General features: G+C 37.1%; 1 protein-coding gene across 4 annotated transcripts in view; it reads right to left on the bottom strand.

Moving 5' to 3' along the window:
* Positions 1-21,729, bottom strand: part of tcf12 (transcription factor 12) — a 345,003-nt gene that overhangs the window by 249,607 nt on the left and 73,667 nt on the right. For 3 of the 4 annotated variants that reach the window (XM_073032902.1, XM_073032904.1, XM_073032903.1), the window contains exon 5: positions 5,087-5,189. In XM_073032902.1, the coding sequence (XP_072889003.1) occupies positions 5,087-5,189 (103 nt within the window). Of the gene's footprint in view, positions 1-5,086; positions 5,190-21,729 lie in introns of those variants that run through there. The other variant, XM_073032907.1, reaches the window with a different exon arrangement.

Here is a 21,729-nt window from a genome sequence, read left to right as displayed (position 1 = left end):
GGGTACATCCTCTCTGGCCCTGAGGACTTCTTTATCCTAACAATTTCAAAAGTTCCAAAACGGCTTCATTCTTAACATCAACATATTCCAGCACATTAGCCTGTTTAACAATGCCCTCACATCAATCAAGGTACTTCTTATTGGAGAACAGTGAAGCTAATATTTGTCAAGGATCTCCCCTACCTCCTCCGACTAAAAAGTATGTTTGCTCTTTTACGTATAATTCTCTGTAACTTCCACCACCTCCAACGGGATCCCACTACCAAACACATCTTTCCCTCCCCCACCTTTCTGCTTTCCGCAGGGATCGCTCCCTACGCGACTCCCTTGTCCACTCGTTCCCCCCACCCCTTCCCACCGATCTCCCTCCTGGCACTTATCCTTGTAAGCGGAACAAGTGCTACACCTGCCCTTACACTTCCTCCCTCACCACCATTCAGGGCCCCGGACAGTCCTTCCAGGTGAGGCGACATTTCACCTGTGAGTCGGCTGCTGTGGTATACTGCGTCCGGTGCTCCCGGTGTGGCCTTTTATATATTGGTGAGACCCGACGCAGACTGGGAGACCGTTTCACTGAACACCTGCGCTCAATCCGCCAGAGAAAGCAGGATCTTCCAGTGGTCACACATTTTAATTCCACGTCGCATTCCCATTCTGATATGTCTATCCATGGCCTCCTCTACTGTCAAGATGAAGCCACACTCAGGTTGGAGGAACAACACCTTATATACCGGCTGGGTAGCCTCCAACCTGATGGCATGAACATTGACTTCTCTAACTTCCGTTAATGCCCCTCCTCCCCTTCTTACCCCATCCCTGACATATTTAGTTGTTTGTTTTTTCTCTCTCTCTCTGCCCATCACGCTGCCTGTTCTCCATCTCCCTCTGGTGCTCCCCTCCCCCTTTCTTTCTCCCGAGGCCTCCTGTCCCATGATCCTTTCCCTTCTTCAGCTCTGTGTCACTTCTGCCAATCACCTTTCCAGCTCTCAGCTTCATCCCTCCCCCTCCGGTCTACTCCTATCATTTTGCATTTCCCCCTCCCCCCACTACTTTCAAATCTCTTAGTATCTTTCCTTTCAGTTCGTCCTGACGAAGGGTCTCGGCCTGAAACATTGACAGTGCTTCTCCTTATAGATGCTGCCTGGCCTGCTGTGTTCCACCAGCATTTTGTGTGTGTTGTTTGCTCTTTTATCCCTGTTTGGTCATATCCTCACTCAAGTCATCCTCTTCTTCTTCATGCATGTATACAATACCTTGGGGTTTTCCTTAATCTTACTTATCATGGCCTTCAGTTCCCTTTTAGTCTACGTTCTTAAGAGCTTTCTGATTCTAATTCTAAAGAGCCTTGCCTGAGTTTTGCTTCCTAATCCATAAGTATCCTTTCTTCTTCCTCTGACTGGGATTATAAAACATAAGAGCACAATTAGGCCAAATGGTCCCTCGAGTTTGCTCCACCAGTTTATCATGGCGATTTATTATTCCTCTTAACTCCATTCTCCTGCATTCTCTCCATAACCTTTTTATGCCCTGACTAATTAAGAACTTGCACTTTAAATATATTCAATGACTTGGTATCAACAGCCGACTCTGGCAGTGAATTCCACAGATTCACCACCCTCGGACTAAAGAGATTCCTCATCGCTGTTCTAAATGGATGTCCCTGTATTCTGAGTCTGTGCCTTCTGGTCATAAATTCGCCCACAAAAGGAAATCTTCTCCACATCTACTCTATCTAGGCCTTTCGGTATTTGACAGGTTTCAATGAGATACTCCGCATTCTCTAAACTCCAACTGAATACAGACCCAGAGACATTAAACACTTCTTATATGGTAACACTTTCATTTCCAGAATCATTCTTGTGAACCTCCTCTGGACCTTCTCCAATGTCAGCACATCTTTTCTTAGATAAGGGACCCAAAAATGCTCACTGTACTCTAAGTGCAGTATAAAAAATACCTTACAAAGCCTCAGCATCACATTCTTGCTCTTGCATTCTAGTCCTCGCGAAATGAATGCTAATATTGCATTTGTCTTCCTTACCACCAATTCAACCTACAAGTTAACCTTTAGGGTTAACTTCAGATGTTTGAAATTTTCTCCCGTTAGAAAATAGTCTATGCTTTTGTTCCTTCTACCACAGTCTACGACCTACACTTCCCTACACCATCTGATACTTCTAACAAGCCCTTCTGCAGACTACCTGCTTCCTCAACACTACCTGCCCTCCTTCTATCTTCCCATCATCTGCAAACCTGGCCACAAAACCATTAATGCTGACATCCAAATCACTTACATACAATATGACAGTAATTGTTCCCGATACTGACCCCTGCACAACATTACTAATCATTGGCAGCCAACCAGAAAAAGCCCCTTTATTCCAACTCTTTCCCTTCTGCCAGCCAATCTATCCATACCAGTCTTTCCATTTATACCATGGGCTCTAACCTTGTTCAGCAACATCACGTACAGCAGCTTGTCGAAGGCTTTCTGAACATCCAAGTAAACAACATCCACCAACTCTTCTTTGGCTATCCTACCTGTTACTTGCTCAACAAATTCCAAAGATTTGTCAGGCAAGATTTCCCCTTAAGGAAACCAAGCTGATTTTGGCCTATTTTATCGTGTGCCTCCAAGTACTCTGAAACCTCATCCTTAACAATGGACTCCAACATCTTTCCAACCGCTGAAGTCAGACTAACTGGCCTATAATTTCCTCTCTTCTGTCTCTCTCCTTTCTTACAGAGAGGAATGACATTTGCAATTTTCCAGTACTCCACAACTGCTCCAGAATCTAGTGATTCTTGAAATATCATTACGAATGCCTCCACAAATCTCCTTAGTAATAGTAACTACACTTACTTCTGCCCCCCTGACATGCTCAGGTGTCCTGCATAGTGAAGACTGATACAAAATACTTACTAATTTTATCTGTCATTTCTTTGTCCCCCATTACTACATCTCCAGGGTTATTTTCTAGCAGTCAATATCCACTCTCACCTCTCATTTTCTCTTTATACCTGTTAAATAAACTTCTGGTATCCTCTTTTCTATTACTGGCTAGCTTACCTTCACATTTCAGCTTTTCTCACCTTTTTTTTTTGAGTTGTCTTCTGTCAGTTTTTAAAGTATACCAAACCTCTAACTTCCCACTAATTTTTGCTCAATTATACATGCCCTCTCTTTTCCTTTTATACTGCTTTTGACTTCCTTTGCCAGCCACAACTGCTTCATCGTTCCTTTGGAACATGTCTTCACCTCTGGGACGTATTTAACCTTTACCTTCCAAATTGCTCCCAGAAATTCCAGCCATTGCTGTTCTACTATCATTCCTGCTCGTGTCCCCTTCCAATCAATTTTGGCCAGCTTCTCTATCATACCTCAGTAATTCCCTTTACTCCACTGTAATACTGATAAATCTGACTTTATCTTCTCCCTCTCAAATTGCAGGATGAATTCTATCATATTATGATCACCCCCAAGAGTTCCTTTACCTTAAGCTCCCTAATCAAATCTGGTTCATTACACAACACCCAATCCAGAATTACCTTTCCCCTAGTGAGCTCAACCACAAACTGCTCTAAAAAGCCATCTCAGACATTCTACAAATATCCTCTCTTGGGATCCAGCACCAACATAATTTTCCCCAATCTGCCTGCATACTGAAATCCCCTATGACTGTCATAATTGTGCCCTTATTAGATGCCTTTGCTATCTCCCGTTGTAACTTATATGCCACATCCTGGCTACTGTTCGAAGACCTGTATACAATTCCCATCAGAGTCTTTTAACCCTTGCAGTTTCTTTACTCTACCCCCATGGATTTTACATCTTCTGATCCAATGACACCTCTAAGGATTTCATTTCTTTTTTTAAAAAAAAACAATAAGAGCCACCCCACCCTGAGTACCTGCCTGTCCTTTTGATACTTGCATCCTTGGATGTTAAGTTTCCGACTATGATCTTTCAGTTACAACTCAGTTATACCCGCAACATCATACCTGCCAGTCACTAACTACACAACATGACTTTTTTGTTCCATATACTGCATACATTCATAACACCTTCAGTCCTGTATTCATCACCCCTTTCAATTTTGCCCCATGTTATACTTCAATTCATGCTACTGACATCAATTCTGCCCTATCATCAGTATGTCCTTCCTCATAGTCTCACTACATGCTGCATCTACTTGTATACCAAATGTTCTATCCCCAGCCTTATCACTCCAGTTCTCATCCACCTACTAAATTAGTTTAAAACCCTCCTGTCTTCTCCTATCATTTGGGGTCTCCCCCTCCCACTTTCAAATCTCTATCTCTTCTTTCCATTAGTCTTGACAAAGGGACTCGACCCAAAACATCGACTGTACTTCTTCCTATAGATGCTGCCTAGCCTGCTGCGTTCCACCAGCATTGTGTGTGTGTTGCCTGAATTTCCAGCATCTGCAGATTTCCTCGTGTTTGCGTTTTTAAATCCTCTCCACCTGCTTTAGCAAACCAGTCCACAAAGATATTGGTGCCCCTCGGGTTCAGGTGTAACCCGTCCTTTTTGTACATGTCATACCTTCCCCAATGATCTAGAAAACAAACCCTGACCCCTGCACCAAATGACTCCCACCGTGCAAGATGTCGCTTACTCACTACTTCTCTCATCAACCATGGTTCCTTCATCCTACCATCCCTTTCCCTGCCTCAGTGGGACAAACCTATACAGAACCCCATGCAAGTACCTCATAAACAACCTCCACATTTCAATTGTACATTTTCCTAAGATCATCTGTTCCCAATTTACTCCCGAATTCCTGCCTAATTGGCACACCCCCAATTAAATATTTTCTCACACCATCTGCTCCCATCCATGTCCAAGGATATTTAAGAGAATCTTTTGCCCAGAACTTAGGAAAACAATGTGATTCTTTTTTTTGAAAAAGGTGTTTCTTGGTCCAAATAATAAACCCAACATTGTGCAGTTACAATGGTCACTTGATGAATATCAGTTCAGACAAGAGATGACAAATGGCTACTCATGACCAGAGACGTTCAGGAGATTACAGGAGTCTACTTTCTAAGAAATGCTACTTACCCATCAGGCTGGAGTTCACGAATGGTGTTGGTGACAATCCTTCATGGGATCCTAATCGACTATCATTCAAATGTTCACTGTAATGAGGACTGTCGGCAAATGCCTAGAGAAAAAGAAAAGTATTTATGTAGGCATACTAATTCTCACATAATTGATCTTGTGTATTGTCTCTATGTTCTGCCAATATAGCTTAGAGTATTAAAATATTTTTGCAAATTAAACTAAGATACACACAAAATCTTTGCTGAATATTTTCTTGCAACAGAGTGCCTGCCTGAATACAATTAAGCCATGTTAAGCTACATCTTTCAATCAACCACAGTAAAACTTTGCAAAGATAACACAAAGGTAGCTTACTTTGAATCAGAATTTGTAACTATTAACTCCAATTTCTAACATTTTGAATCAGAATGAAAGATGAGAACTTAAAAAAGCTTTAATAGTGTCAAAGCCACCTCATCAAGTAGACAAGATAAATGAAATGGATTTCCAGCTCATTCCCCACCACTGCCAAAGCAAACACATCAAATCAACAGATCAATTGCTTGAAAGATTTTGATGTAACATGGTGGAAGGTTATGGCATACCAAAGTGAGGAGAACCTGAGAAATAAAGGCAATTGGAATTTTGCCATATGCTAACTCACAGCCATGAAGTCAATGGACCTACAGAATTGCACAAAAGTCTTAGGTACATATACTGTATATCATTCGGGTGCCTAGGACTTTTGCACAGTACTGTATTTGTCAACGTGATACAGAGGGAGTTTGTAAGTCTGGCTGGAGAAAAGGATGTTGGGAACGGCAAGGGTTGAACACCACAGGACAGGTGTGGGACAGGTGGCAGAGAAAGTGCTAATGACAGGGTGGCACAGGTGCTCACACACCCAGTCCTGAGACACCAAGGTCCTTTGAATCCAAACAATTGGATTATTGATTATTACAGAATGTCTCTCTGGTGCTTCCCCCTCCTTCCCCTTTTCCCAACCACGATTCCCTCTCCCTGCCCCTTCCCAATCAGAATCAGGTTTATAAACAATAGACAGTAGGTGCAGGAGTAGGCCATTCGGCCCTTCCAGCCAGCACCGCCATTCACTGTGATCATGGCTGATCATACACAATCAGTACCCCGTTCCTGCCCTCTCCCCATATCCCTTGACCCCGCTATCTATAAGAGCTCTATCTAACTCTCTCTTGAAAGCATCCAGAGACTTGGCCTCCACTGCCTTCTGGGGCAGAGCATTCCACATATCCACCACTCTCTGGGTGAAAAAGTTTTTCTGCATCTCAGTTCTAAATGGCCTACCCCTTATTCTTAAACTGTGGCCTCTAGTTCTGGACTCACCCATCAGCAGGAACATGCTTCCTGCCTCCAGCGTGTCCAATCCCTTAATAATCTTATATGTTTCAATCAGATCCCCTCCCATCCTTCTAAATTCCAGTGTATACAAGCCCAGTCGCTCCAATCTTTAAACATATGACAATCCTGCCATTCTGGGAATTAACCTTGTGAACCTACGCTGCACTCTCTCATTAGCAAGAATGTCCTTCCTCAAATTTGGAGACCAAAACTGCACACAAAACTCCAGGTGGGGTCTCACCAGGGCCCTGTACAGCCGCAGAAGGACCTCTTTACTCCTATACTCAATTCCTCTTGTTATAAAGGCCAGTACGCCATTAGCTTTCTTCACTGCCTGCTGTACCTGCATGCTTGCTTTCATTGACTGATGTACAAGAACACCTAGATCTCATTGTACTTCCCCTTTTCCTAACTTGACTCCATTTAGATAGTAATCTGCCTTCCTGTTCTTGCCACCAAAGTGGATAACCTCACATTTATCCACATTAATCTGCATCTGCCATACATTCGCCCACTCACCTAACCTGTCCAAGTCACCCTGCATTCTCATAACATCCTCCTGACATTTCACACTGCCACCCAGCTTCGTGTCATCCCCAAATTTGCTAATGTTACGTTTAATCCCTTCATCTAAATAATTAATGTATATTGTAAACAGCTGAGGTCCCAACACCGAACCTTGCGGTACCCCACTAGTCACAGCCTGCCATTCCGAAAGGGACCAATTAATCACTACTCTGTTTCCTGTCAGCCAGCTAATTTTCAATCCATGTCAGTACTCTGCCCCCAATACCATGTGCCCTAATTTTGCCCACGAATCTCCTATGTGGGACTTTATTAAAGGCCTTCTGAAAGTCCAGGTACACTACATCCACTGGCTCTCCCTTGTCCATTTTCATAGTTACATCCTCAAAAAACTCCAGAAGATTAGTCAAGCATGATTTTCCCTTCGTAAATCCACGCTGACTCGGACTGATCCTTCTACTGCTATCCAAATGTGTCGTAATTTCCTCTTTTACAATTGACTCCAGCATCTTTCCCACCACTGACTTCAGGCTAACCAGTCTATAATTCGCAAACACGAGGAAATCTGCAGATGCTGGAAATTCAAACAACACACGCAAAATGCTGGTGGAACCCAGCAGGCCAGGCAGCATCTATAAGGAGAAGCACTGTCGACGTTTCAGGCCGAGACCCTTCGTCAGGACTAACTGAAGGGAAAGGTACTAAGAGATTTGAAAGTAGTGGGGGGGAGGGGGAAATGCGAAATAACAGGAGAAGACCAGAGGGGGTGGGATGAAGCTAAGAGCTGGAAAGGTGATTGGCAAAAGTGATACAGAGCTGGAGAAGGGAAAGGATCATGGGACAGAAGGCCTCGGGAGAAAGAGGGGGGGGAGAGCACCAGAGGGAGATGGAGAACAGGCAGAGTGATGGGCAGAGAGAGAGAGAAAAAAAACAACTAAATATGTCAGGGATGGGATAAGAAGGGGAGAAGGGGCATTAATGGAAGTTAGAGAAGTCAACGTTCATGCCATCAGGTTGGAGGCTACCCAACCGGTATATAAGGTGTTGTTCCTCCAACCTGAGTGTGGCTTCATCTTGGTAGTAGAGGAGGCCATGGATAGACATATCAGAATGGGAATGGGACGTGGAATTAAAATGTGTGGCCACTGGGAGATCCTGCTTATGCTGTATAATTCCCTGTTTTCTCTCTCCCTCCTTTCTTGAAAAGTGGGACAACATTAACCACAGGAACTGATCCTGAATCTATAGAACATTGGAAAATGATTACCAATGCGTCCACAATTTGTAGAGCCACCTCCTTAAGTACCCTGGGATGCAGACCATCAGGTCCCGGGGACTTACCAGTCTTCAGACCCAACAGTCTATCCAACACCATTTGTTGCCTAATATAAATTTCCTTCAGTGCATCCATTACCCTAGTTCCTTTGGCCACTATTGCATCTGGGAGATTGTTTGTGTCTTCCCTAGTGAAGACAGATCCAAAGTATCTGTTCAAATCATCTGCCATTTCCTTGTTCCCCATAATAAATTCACCCGTTTCTGTCTTCAATGGCCCATTTTTGGTCTTAACTATTTTTTTCTTTTCACGTACCTATCATCACTCACAGGTCATGAAATTTGTTTTTTAGCAGCAGTAGTACAGTGCAATACATAAAATTGTTACAGTGCGTACAAAAGTTTTAGGCACCCTAACCATATATACGTACCTAAGACTTTTGCACAGTACTGTAGGTTCACACTAAGCTGTACTACAGAAAACATTGATCTTAAACTACAATCCAGCCAAGCTGTCAGTAAGAAATCGCTGATAAACAGTAGCCTTACCATTGAAGAGTGGAAAAGGAAACTTATGTTCTAGCAGCTGGATAGTAATGACTACTGGAACAAACTTCAGGAGCTGGTCACATTATTACTTCGCTCAAAAAATTGAAAGGAGGCAAGTTGGAATTCTACGAGTGTCAAGGTTGCTTTTATAATCAGTCATGCCTAGTTTATAGACAAGAGGAAATCAAAGTTCTCATCCAGACAAATTTGCTGTTTACATTTAACATTAAAATTAGCAGAAATGGGGATTCATTTCATGAATATTTCAGTATCTGCAGCTCCTGCAACTTAAAATGAATGCAAAGAATGGAAATGCAGGTAGTTTCCACAATACTATTAAAAACTAACAAAAGCTTTCCAATTTAAAAGTTTTAAAAACTTGAGCAATATATAAATAAAAACAAAACTTGCCTTGCCCTTACCTGCTATCCTTGAATCCCTAATGCACCTTGTAATCAGCCAGGTTATGGATACATAACTCACATGTGGAAGTTACAAGCTTGCTCAGTAGCTTGTCTCACCAGAAATTCTGCTGCTGGAATCCCTAAAGCTTTTACACTAGGGAATTTAATTTCTAAATCCATGGTTCCTCTGATTTGGGGGGGGGGGGGGCTTTGTAGAGCTTCAGGAAAGTTAGGGATAGTAAGATATACTTTAATTAGTATTGTACCCCGTTATTAGATTTTCAAGACATTATTAGCTTTTACTTTCAGTAAAAATCTCAATACTGTTCTAAAATTACTATGATTGCATATTTAGAGAAAGATTTTTACTCCTCATGTACATAAGAAATAAAGTCAATTCAATTCAAAGCTGCTGAGGCTTTCAAAGCTGACCAAATTGAGGGCAAGATTTTGTGAATTGTTAAGGAAATTCTAGTTCAGGCTTACTTCATTCAAGGTATTACCATGACTCACCACCGGCATCTAAGGACTTCTTTCTTGGGCCATCTGCACTCAAACCAGGCACATATAGGCATGTGGTGAGCACAAGTGGCTACTTTGAAATATATGCCAGCACCAGCAAGATCTGGTCAGGTGAGGTACTGTTCTGTCATTAAAAAGAGTGGACTTGGGTTAATTAAGCCATCAGTTAATCAGGATAGCTGCTTATTTGGGACACTATGCTGTTTAATTGGGGCAGGAGACTGTTACCAAATATTTTCTAGTGTCAGTCACCTGCATATTGTGTGACATTAGACACCTGCAACATGAATTAGCCACTCTGATGGGGATTCTCAGTAGGCAGACAGTGCTTGTAGAGAGGAGCAGACAAAGGCAATAACCTCAGAGAAGAGCAGCGAAAACAGCGAGGGAGTGAAGATGGAGAGAAAAGCAGGGAAGAGATGGGAGAGTGAAGGACAAGAAACAGAGCTAGCTGGGGAGGGCAATTAACGTTTTGGATATAACAGCAACCATTCAATACTTGCAAGTTTAGTATCGCTGATGGCAATGTTTTATTTGCTCCTTTCAAAAGATTATTTTCCTTCTAATTCTCTAAGATGTGATGAATGCAAGAAAAACTCTTGAAGCTCACATGGTTGACAGATTCTTAATTGGTCAGGGCACAAAGGGACACCGGGAGAAGGCAGGAGATGGGGGCTGAGGAAAATTGGATCAGCCATGATGAAATGGCAGAGAAGACTCAATGGGCCAAATGGCTTAATTCTGTTCCTATATCTCATGGTCAGTTCACCTTCTGGACATTACACTATGCTTAGAGCAAAGAGTTTTTAAAAATAGCATCATTTGCTTGTTTGCCTGAAAAAAAAAGCAGTGATTTTGTCACTGATAGCTGGCAAGAAATAAGCAGCAAGACAATTTGGAACGGTTTTGCTCACTATGGTTTCAATCGTGCAGGCTCGGAGACATCAGAAACAGCCAGGAGTGAAAAAGAACAATTTCACTACCTCAACAAGTTAGGAACAATGAAGAATATGAAGGTATCAACAATCATCTTGAATATCACAATAAACATGAGGATTTGGAGAATGCTATCGTCAAAAACACTGCTTGAAGGCAGTTTACTATCTGCACTAGGGGACCAGCTGTCTGTGCTGATTTTGTTCATTTACAATCAAAAGAGCACATCAGCCTTCAGCCTACACTGGATGAATTCCTCCACTGACATCTATTGGGAACTAATACAGTTTTGTAGTACTATAGTAGTTTTGGCAGTGTTCTAACTTATTCTGTATTTGATTTAAATACATAATTTATTACTCAGTTTGTCTTGTTTTTAATACCTTTTTAACTACTTCCATGAAACTTCGGCTAATTGAGGCATCACTTAATTCCACCAAAATGCACTGGCCCCAATATGTCCCAATTAATCGGAACGCACTGTATTTGATATTTTGGGAAAATACTGAATTTTTTTTCGCAATAATTGTCACATGATCAAATAAGGGTGTGAAAATTAAAGTACTGTAGTTCATACTACCAAATACATCCTTCAATTTATGGGATGGCCTTGATATTCCCCAAAATAAACAGACTTGATTTGTTAAACAGTGTAGACAGAATGGAGGCAAATAATAGATAATATTTTCATCATGTGCTGACTTATCTGTTCAGAAATAAATTCTGAAAATGAAAGGAGTCATTTTATTGAGTGAGAAGGGAGACAGCATTTTGCCAATCTTATCAAAACAAATTCAAAACAATTTTTTAAATTCTGCTCAACCAGTTCTAGATATGGACTAAAATCCACCAATGCATAGACAACATATAAATCAAATGAGGTGGTAGCAAGAAGCCAAGTGTCATCAATTTAGAATCACCATTTTTGATATTATTTCTAATGGGCAGAGTGCAGATGAAAAAGAAACTAATGTATTTGTAGGTGTCTTGCCATGGCAGTAGCTTGTACCACAGTAGCAGTACCCGTCTGTTATGCTGATGCATTAAAATTGGCATTACAGTTCATAATTGGACTGCAGTGGCAACTCTAAACAGCATTCCATTCTCCTGCAATGCCAAGAGAACTACTGATATTAAGAAGCTGAAATACAAAAATAAAAATCTTGTGCTCCATTAAGCAGAAATACCGTAGATTCCGGATTTTAAGCCGCTACTTTTTTCCCACATTTTGAACAGCTTTGAACTCTGCGGCCTTTAATACGGAGCGGCTAATATATTATTTATTTTCATGCCACCGAAAACATTTTGCCTCGTAACAGTAGACCAATAAAATTGATGAGTAGTTCACAGAGGTCCAATGAAATTGTACGATAAATCAAGCGCACTTTCACAATTAAATTATTGTAAATCAGTCATTTGTACTCACCCTCATCAACATGGAAAACACTCGAAGAAAAGCATTGTGCTGCCTTTATGGCAGTTATTTAGTTTATAATATTTTCGCTTAGTAATTCATTTTCTAGTTAAAGTTAGAAGAGTTTTAACTATATTTGTTTTCTGTACTACATCGCGGGATGCTATGACGTCACACCAGGTTTCGCCGCGTCTTGTGGGATACCGGTTTGCGATAAACGGGAAGGAGGGGGCATTAGACCCGAGCGAAACGCTGCTTTTAAATGCCGTTTGCGATAAACGGGACGGCGGGGGGGAGCGGCGGAGCGAAAACGCTGCTTTTAAGTTAAAGGCGATCAATAACTTTTCCTGGTAGGCTGCAGTATATATATTTTTTACCAGTCGTTAGGAGATATTGGAATGTTGTTCAGTAAAGAAGTATACGCAACGTATATTTAAAAGTAGCCGCGTTACGGGCACGGTTCGAAAAAAAGCATTTGCAATATGTATTTGTTTTTGTTACCATATGGATTTAATTAAAAGTTAAAAAATCCTCACGTGTAATATCTTTCTGTGTAAATATCTCATATTACAACGTGGGACACCTGCGGCCGAAAATCCGGTGCGGCCTAAAATCCGGTGCAGCCTTTACAAGTAAAAAATTGATTTTATTTCTAAAATTAGAGCCAGCGGCTTTTAATCAGGTGCGCTCTGTAGTCCGGAATCTACGGCAGTTAAAATTGAAAACTAACTATTGAAAGACCTGTATTGATGCATTTGAAATAAAACCACTTAGCTTAAGTACAAAAGGTCAAAACACATTGATTGATATTATGACATTGCAGATATGAACTTTCTTTTCCAATCTTTTTATTATTATTATTAATATCAACATAATAAGATTAATACATAGATAATGGGATTACAAACATACAAATTTAAACTGAACATGAAAGGATACATAAGCAATAGTAACAATATAAATGAGTCTTCCCAAATCATGAACGATACAAGTAACAAATAAACAAAGCAAAACTAGGTATATCATTATATATTTAAAAAAACAAAAAAGAGAAAATGAAAAAAAAATTATGCTAGAAAAACTAATCTAACAACCTAATAACTAATAAAGAGAAAAAAAGAAAAAAGGAAAAAAAATAATGATGGGAAAAAAATATAATATCTAACAAAAATACAAAATCATCAGTGTTGTCAACTCCGATCCTCTCAACATATGTAAAATCAAAACTGGAAAAACAAATAGGCTTGGAACAGGGTCACATTACATCATATGAAAATATTGAATAAATGGTCTCCATATCTTTTCAAATTTAATAGAAGGGTCAAATACAACACTTCTAATTTTCTCTAAATTTAGACATAACATAGCTTGAGAAAACCAATGAAATACGGTAGGAGGATTAATTTCTTTCCAATTCAACAAAATAGATCTTCTAGCCATTAATGTAAGAAATGCAATCATTCGACAAGCAGAAGAAGATAAATGGATTGAGTCCATCATTGGTAAACCAAAAATTGCAGTAATAGGATGAGGTTGTAAATCAATGTTCAATACCGTGGAAATAATATCAAAAATGTCTTTCCAATATTTTTTCAAAAGCAGACAAGACCAAAACATATGAGTTAAAGACGCTATCTCAGAATGATATCTGTCACAAATAGGATTTATATAGGAATAAAAATGAGCCAATTTATCCTTGGACATATGAGCCCTATGCACAACTTTAAACTGTATTAATGAATGTTTAGCACATATAGATGATAAATTGACTAATTGAAGAATTTTATCCCAATTCTCAATAGGGATAGTAAGGTTAAGTTCTCTTTCCCAATCATTTTTAATCTTATAGAAGGGCTCTGAACATATCTTCATAATTATATTGTAGAGTTTTGATATTACCCCTTTCTGAGAAGGATTTAGTTCTAGCAAATTCTCCAAAATACCTGAAGACTCAAGATTTGGAAAGGTAGGAAGTACAGTATTTAAGAAATTCCTAATCTGTAAATATCTAAAATAAATGAAATCTAGGCAAATTATATTTATTAGATAACTGTTCAAAAGACATAAAACAATTATCCAAAAATAAATCGGAAAATCGTAGTAGTCCTTTAGTCTTCCAAGCTGAATAAGCTTGGTCTATAATAGGATAAATAAAGAAATTGGATACAATAGGAATATTTAAAACAAACTGATTCAGCCCAAAAAATTTCCAAAATTGAAACCATATACGTAAAGTATGTTTAACTATCGGATTGTCAACTCGTTTCTGCGATTTAGAAAGAGCAAAGGGAAGAGAAGACCCTAAAATAGAACCCAATGAAAATCCTTGTACAGATTTAATTTCCAGGTTCACCCAATGAGGGCTAAAAGATAAATCCAAATCCTTTAACCAACATATCAAATATCGGATATTAACTGCCCAATGATAAAATCTAAAATTAGGCAATGCCAATCCACCTTCCTTTCTTGCCTTCTGTAAATATTTTTTACCTAATCTAGGATTTTTATTCTGCCATATAGATGAGGAAATTTTTGAATCAACATTAGCAAAAAAAGATTTCGGAATAAAAATTGGTACCACTTGAAATATATATAAAAACTTGGGTAAAATAATCATCTTAATAGCATTAATCCGACCTATCAGAGATAAAGATAATGGTGACCATTTAGTGAACAAACATTTAATCTGATCAATTAAGGGTAAAAAGGGGGGCATCACGTGATGACGTAGGATCGAGACGTTGGGAATCCAGCTCCCTCGTAAAAAGTAATGAAATAGGGTTTAAATGAAGAAGAGTTAACAAATACCTACTAGAAACTATTTATAAGCAACTCAGGATTATTTTTAGATATTGCTCCTAAACCGAAACAGAAGAAAGCTACTACTTCGAAGACTGCGCAAATCGGCGGGGAAAAAGGCCTAACCGTCTCGGCGAAGCCTCATACTCAAGTTGGATCTCCTCCCGGCGAAGTGCATGGCACCTCTGATGATGCGGGACAGGAAGCTGCGGCAATGTCGGCGGTCTCTAAGAAGAAACTGCAAGAACAACGCATGTGCGAAGAAACAAGTATGCATGAACAGATATTAACAAAACTACAAATCCCAACTACGGCTGGAAGTGAAATTGGAAGTGAATCGGAAGTGGAATCAGATTCTTTGGGAAACACAGATGAAGAAGAGGAAAAGAAGGAGGAGATTAAAGGAGACATAAGAGATATCCTGATATATATGATGAATGAATTAAAAGCTGTAAGAACAGGTATAAGAAGGATGCAGATTACACTCGATAATGTGGTGGAAAAACAAAAGAAGATGGATAACAAAGTTAAAGAGATAGAAGTAAAAATGGAAGAAAACACTGAAAGAATAGATAAGATAGAAGACAATAATCTTGCCTAGACAATAGAAAGAAAACGGATGTTGGAAAAAATAGATGTGCTTGAAAACTCTAGTAGACGAAATAATATTAAAATTGTTGGTCTTATGGAAGGTACAGAGGGAGAAAATCCAATAAAATTCTTCCAAGAATGGATTCCGAATATTTTGGAAATGAAAGAAGGAAGCCAAGTAATTGAAATTGAAAGAGCACACAGAGCTTTAAGATCAAAACCTCAACAAGATCAAAATCCAAGATCAATTTTGATAAAAAGCTTAAGGTACCAAGATAAAGAAATGATCTTGAAGGCAGCTACTCAAGGTGCTAAAAAGAGAAATGGGCCATTGATGATAGAAGGAAAAAGTGTTTTTTTTAATCCAGACATAAGTTACGATCTTCTGAAGAGGCTGAAGGAATTTAATCCAGTGAAAAAATCTTTATGGGAAAAGGGCTATAAATTTTTATTGAGATACCCAGCAAAATTAATTATTTTCCTGGATAACGAAGAAAGAAGATTTTTCGTTGACTACTGGAAAGCGGAGAAATTTGTACAAGAACTACCTGATATCCACGAGGAGGAGTAAAGAATTATACAAATGAAGTGGACTAATGATGAAGACTGAAATAAGGTTGGACTTGACGGACATTTATAAGGAAAAAAAATAGTTGAGGAGTATTAATTGGGAGTATGGACATTAATTATTTTCTTTTTTTTTCTTCACTAATATATTTTCTTTCTTTTTTTTTGCGGGGGAGCTGGAGGAGCTCCTGGTCGATGGCTGCAAGTTTCACATGTACAATCATGGCGATTACCATGACCCGTAAAATGGGGGGGGGGGGGGGGGAATGTTGTGTTTCTTTTTATTCGCAACATTAGTGGGGGGGTATTTTGGTTTTTTCCCTTATATATTAGTTACCGTAGATTCCGGATTTTAAGCCGCTACTTTTTTCCCACATTTTGAACAGCTTTGAACTTTGTGGCCTTTAATCCGGAGCGGCTAATACATGATTTTTTTCATGCCGCCTCGTAAACATTTTGCCTCATAACAGTAGACCAATAAAATTGATGAGTAGTTCACAGAGGTCCAATGAAATTGTACGATAAATCAAGCGCACTTTCACAATTAAATTATTGTAAATCAGTCATTTGTACTCACCCTCATCAACATGGAAAACACTCGAAGCATTGTGCTGCCTTACGGCAGTTATTTAGTTTATAATATTTTCGCTTAGTAATTCATTTTCTAGTTAAAGTTAGAAGAGTTTTAACTATATTTGTTTTCTGTACTACATCGCGGGATGCTATGACGTCACACCCGGTTTCGCCGCGTCTTGTGGGAAAAATGCCAGTTTGCGATAAACGGGAAGGTGGGGGGGGGAGCGGCGGAGCGAAAACGCTGCTTTTAAGTTAAAGGCGATCAATAACTTTTCCTGGTAGGCTGCAGTATATATATTTTTTACCAGTCGTTAGGAGATATTGGAATGTTGTTCAGTAAAGAAGTATACGCAACGTATATTTAAAAGTAGCCGCGTTACGGGCACGGTTCGAAAAAAAGCATTTGCAATATGTATTTGTTTTTGTTACCATATGGATTTAATTAAAAGTTAAAAAATCCTCACGTGTAATATCTTTCTGTGTAAATATCTCATATTACAACGTGGGACACCTGCGGCCGAAAATCCGGTGCGGCCTTTACAATTAAAAAATTGATTTTATTTCTAAAATTAGAGCCAGCGGCTTTTAATCAGGTGCGCTCTGTAGTCCGGAATCTACGGTACCTTTCTTCTATTTTTCTTCTTTTTTGCCTGGATGGTTGGGGAGAGACTCATAGCAACATGGAGAATTTTAAAGAGTTCCCAAGGTATTATGAATGATTAATTTACTTAATTTTTAAAGTTTCAATGTTAATGGACTTAATGGACCTGTGAAAAGAAAAAGAGTTTTAACATATATTAAGAAAATGAAAGGAGATATAGCTTTTCTACAAGAAACACATTTAACAGAAACAGAACATAAGAAATTAAAGAGAGATTGGGTTGGAAATGTCATTGCAGCTTCATTTAATTCAAAATCGAGAGGAGTTGCAATTTTGGTTAATAAAACTTTACCAATTAAAATACAAAATGTAGTAATTGATTCTGTGGGGAGATATGTGATTATACATTGTCAAATTTTTTCAGAATTATGGACTCTTATGAACATTTATGCACCAAATGAAAATGATGCAAAATTCATACAAGAAGTTTTTTTGAACTTGGCTGATACACATGATAAAATATTAATAGGTGGAGACTTTAATTTTTGTTTAGATCCAGTTTTGGATAGGTCAACTAAAGTTGCTACAAAATCAAAAGTAATAAAACTAACTTTATCATTAATGAAAGATTTAAACCTGATTGATATATGGAGAAAAATTAATCCAAGAGAAAGAGACTATTCATTTTATTCAAATAGACATAAAACTTACTCAAGGATTGATTTTTTTTATTATCAATAAATATTCAGGATAGAGTGAAAAGTGTGGAATATAAAGCAAGAATACCATCAGATCATTCCCCCTTGATAACGACAATGATAATGATGGATAAGGAGGAATCGATCTATAGATGGAGATTTAATTCAATTTTATTAAAACGTCAAGATTTTTGTGATTTTATGAAAAAACAGATTCAATTTTTTTTGGATACAAATTTACATTCAGTTGAGGATAAAATTGTATTATGGGAAGCGATAAAAGCATATTTAAGGGGTCAGATTATAAGTTATACATCTAAAATTAAGAAGGAATACATGGCAGAAATAGATCAATTGGAAAAAGATATCATAAAGTTAGAAAAAGAATTTCAAAGATATATGACAGAAGAAAAACGAAGACAACTTGTTAATAAAAAATTACAATATAATACACTCCAGACATATCGTACAGAAAAAGTAATTATGAGAACTAAACAGAAATATTATGAATTAGGTGATAGATCACATAAGATTCTTGCTTGGCAGCTGAAAACAGAACAGGCTTCTAAAGCAATAAATGCAATTAGATCAAGTGTAAATAAGGTTACTTACAAACCTTTAGAAATTAAAGAAACTTTAAAAAAATTTTATACTGAACTATATCAATCAGAATCACAAAATAAGATTGCCAAGATAGATAAATTTTTAATCACAAATAACCCTTCCAAAATTAAATTTGGAAGAACAGAAAGGATTAGATATGCCCTTTACATTAAAAGAGGTTGAAGAAGCTTTAGGATCACTTCAGAGTAATAAATCCCCAGGAGAAGATGGTTTTCCTCCTGAATTTTATAAAAAATTTAAAGATTATTAATTCCTCCTTTTATGGAATTAATATATCAAGTGGAAAGAATGCATAAACTCCCACAATCTTTTTTAACAGCGATCATAACTGTATTGCCAAAAAAAGATAGAGATCCTTTAAAACCAACATCATATAGGCCTATTCTTTGTTGAATACAGATTATAAAATAATAGCAAAAATTTTATCTAATAGAATATCTAAATATTTACCAAAATTAATACATATGGATCAAACAGGTTTTATTAAAAACAGACAATCAATGGATAATATAACCCGGTTACTTAGTATAATTCATTTGGCACAAAAAAGAGGAAATGAGTGTGGCAGTTGCTTTGGATGCAGAAAAAGCATTTGATAGATTGGAATGGGATTTTTTATTTAAGGTATTGGAAAAATATGAGTTAGGAAAATCTTTTATACAATGGATTAAAACCTTAAATACTAATCCTCAAGCTAAAGTAGTTACAAATGGTCAGATTTCAACACCATTTTGCTTAATGAGGTCAACTAGACAAGGCTGCCCATTATCACCTACTTTATTTGTTTTGGCAATAGAACCATTAGCTGAATTAATTAGAATAGATTCAGACATCGGGGGCTTTAGAGTTAATCAAGAAGAATATAAGATTAATTTATTTGCTGATGATGTTTTGATTTATTTAACAAACCCATTGCAATCTTTGCAAAGATTATCTTTTAGATTGGAAGAATATGGGAAAGTATCAGGGTATAAAGTAAATTGGGATAAAAGTGAAATTTTACCCCTTACCAAAGGAAATTATAATCAATGTCGATTAGTAACTCAATTTCGGTGGTCAATAAATGGGATAAAATATTTAGGTATTAGAGTTGATAATGATGTAAAAAATTTATATAAACAAAATTGTTTGCCATTATTTAAAAAAAAGAGGATCTTGATAAATGGATGATGTTACCAATAACATTAATAGGTAGAGTTAATGCTGTAAAAATGAATATATTTCCCAGATTGCAATATTTATTCCAAACTTTACCAATACAATTGCCTCAGAAGTTTTTTCGAGAATTGAATAAATATGTAAGGAAATTTCTTTGGAAAGGAAAGATGTCAAGAATATCATTGGAAAAATTGACATGTAAATTTGATTTAGGAGGGTTACAACTTCCAAATTTTAAGAATTATTATAAAGCAAATCAACTTAGATTTATTGCGTCTTTTTTTGATGAAGAAAAACCGGCATGGATTAGAATAGAATTAGATAAGATAGGAGAAAACATACCAGAAGATTTTATATATAAATGGGAATCTAAATGGATACGGGGAAAAAAGAATCTCCTATATTAAGACACTTGATTGATTTATGGAATAAGGTAAATATGGATGATGAGATAAAGAAATCTTTATTAGCAAAAAGAACTTTAATTCAAAATAGGCTTATTCCTTTTACAATGGATAATAAACTTTTACAAAATTGGTTCCAAAAGGGGATTAAATATATAGGTGATTGTTTTGAAGGAGGTATATTGATGTCATTTGATCAATTAAAAAATAAATATAAAATATCAAACAACTCTTTTCTGTTATTTTCAATTAAAGGCTTATTTACGAGAAAAGCTGGGTTTTCTCAATGTTGATGCCAAAACCTAGTGAAATAGAAATATTAATTCAAAAAGGAAAAACTAAAAAATTCACATCCTGTATGTACAATTTGATTCAAAAACAGACAATTAAATCAGGAATTCATAAATCAAGACAAAAATGGGAATCTGATTTGAATATTAAAATTGATGGAAAAAGCTGGTCAAGATTATGTTCTGATAGTATGATAAATACAATAAATGTTCGACTTAGATTAGTACAATATAATTTTTTACATCAATTATATATAACACCACAGAAAATAAATAGATTAAATTCAAATATGTCTGACCAATGTTTTCGATGTAATCAAGAAATTGGTACTTCTTTACATTCTACTTGGTCTTGTTTTAAAATTCAATCAATTTGGGTAAATCTAAGACTTTTATTGGAACAAATTACTGGAGTACAACTCCCACATAGTCCAATATTATTTTTATTAGGAGACATTGAAGGGACAATACCGAAACTTAAATTGAATAAGTATCAGAAAAAATTTATAAAAATTGCATTGGCAGTAGCCAAAAAAAGTTATCGCAGTTACTTGGAAATCTGATTTATATTTAACTATGGATCATCGGAATAATGAAATATATAGTTGTATTCCACTTGAAAAAATTACATACGATCTAAGAAATGAATATGATATATTTTTGAAAATTTGGCTCCCATACCTACAAGAGATAGGATTAAATACATAGGTCCTTTGAAGATAAAATTATAAAGTAATTGGGGAAAGTAAAAATAAATATTAAAATTATTCTGAACTCCATGGAGCATGTGGGGATCCTCCGATATCCAGGCAATCTTTCTCTCTTTTTTTTCTTTCTTTAGACAAGGGTTAAGGGGGGGAGGGTTAAAGGGAGGGGGAGGGTTAATATTATTTTTCTCTTTCTTACTATTTTATTATTACATTTATTCTTTGTAATTTTCTTAAAATTTAATAAATAAATAAAAAGATTAAGGGTAAAAAATTAGCCTTAAATAACTCCTTATAATTTTTTGTGATTTTAATCCCTAAGTATATAAAAGAGTCATTTACTAATTTAAAAGGTAAATTTCCATAAATTGGAACCAGTCTATTTAAAGGAAACAATTCACTCTTAATAAGATTTAATTTATACCCGGAAAAATTACTAAATTGAGCCAACAATGATATAACTGCAGGAATGGATTTCTCAGGATCAGAATAATAATAAATCATCTGCATATAATGATAACTTATGTATATCCATCCCATGAGTAATGCCAAAAATGTTCGGTGATTCTCTAATAGCAATTGCCAAGGGTTCTAAAGCAATATCAAATAATAATGGACTAAGAGGACAGCCTTGTCTAGTACCC

This window comes from Hemitrygon akajei, chromosome 30 (genome assembly GCF_048418815.1).
Source record: "Hemitrygon akajei chromosome 30, sHemAka1.3, whole genome shotgun sequence".
NCBI classification, from domain to species: domain Eukaryota; kingdom Metazoa; phylum Chordata; class Chondrichthyes; order Myliobatiformes; family Dasyatidae; genus Hemitrygon; species Hemitrygon akajei.
This window is presented reverse-complemented; position numbering and strand designations above follow the sequence as displayed.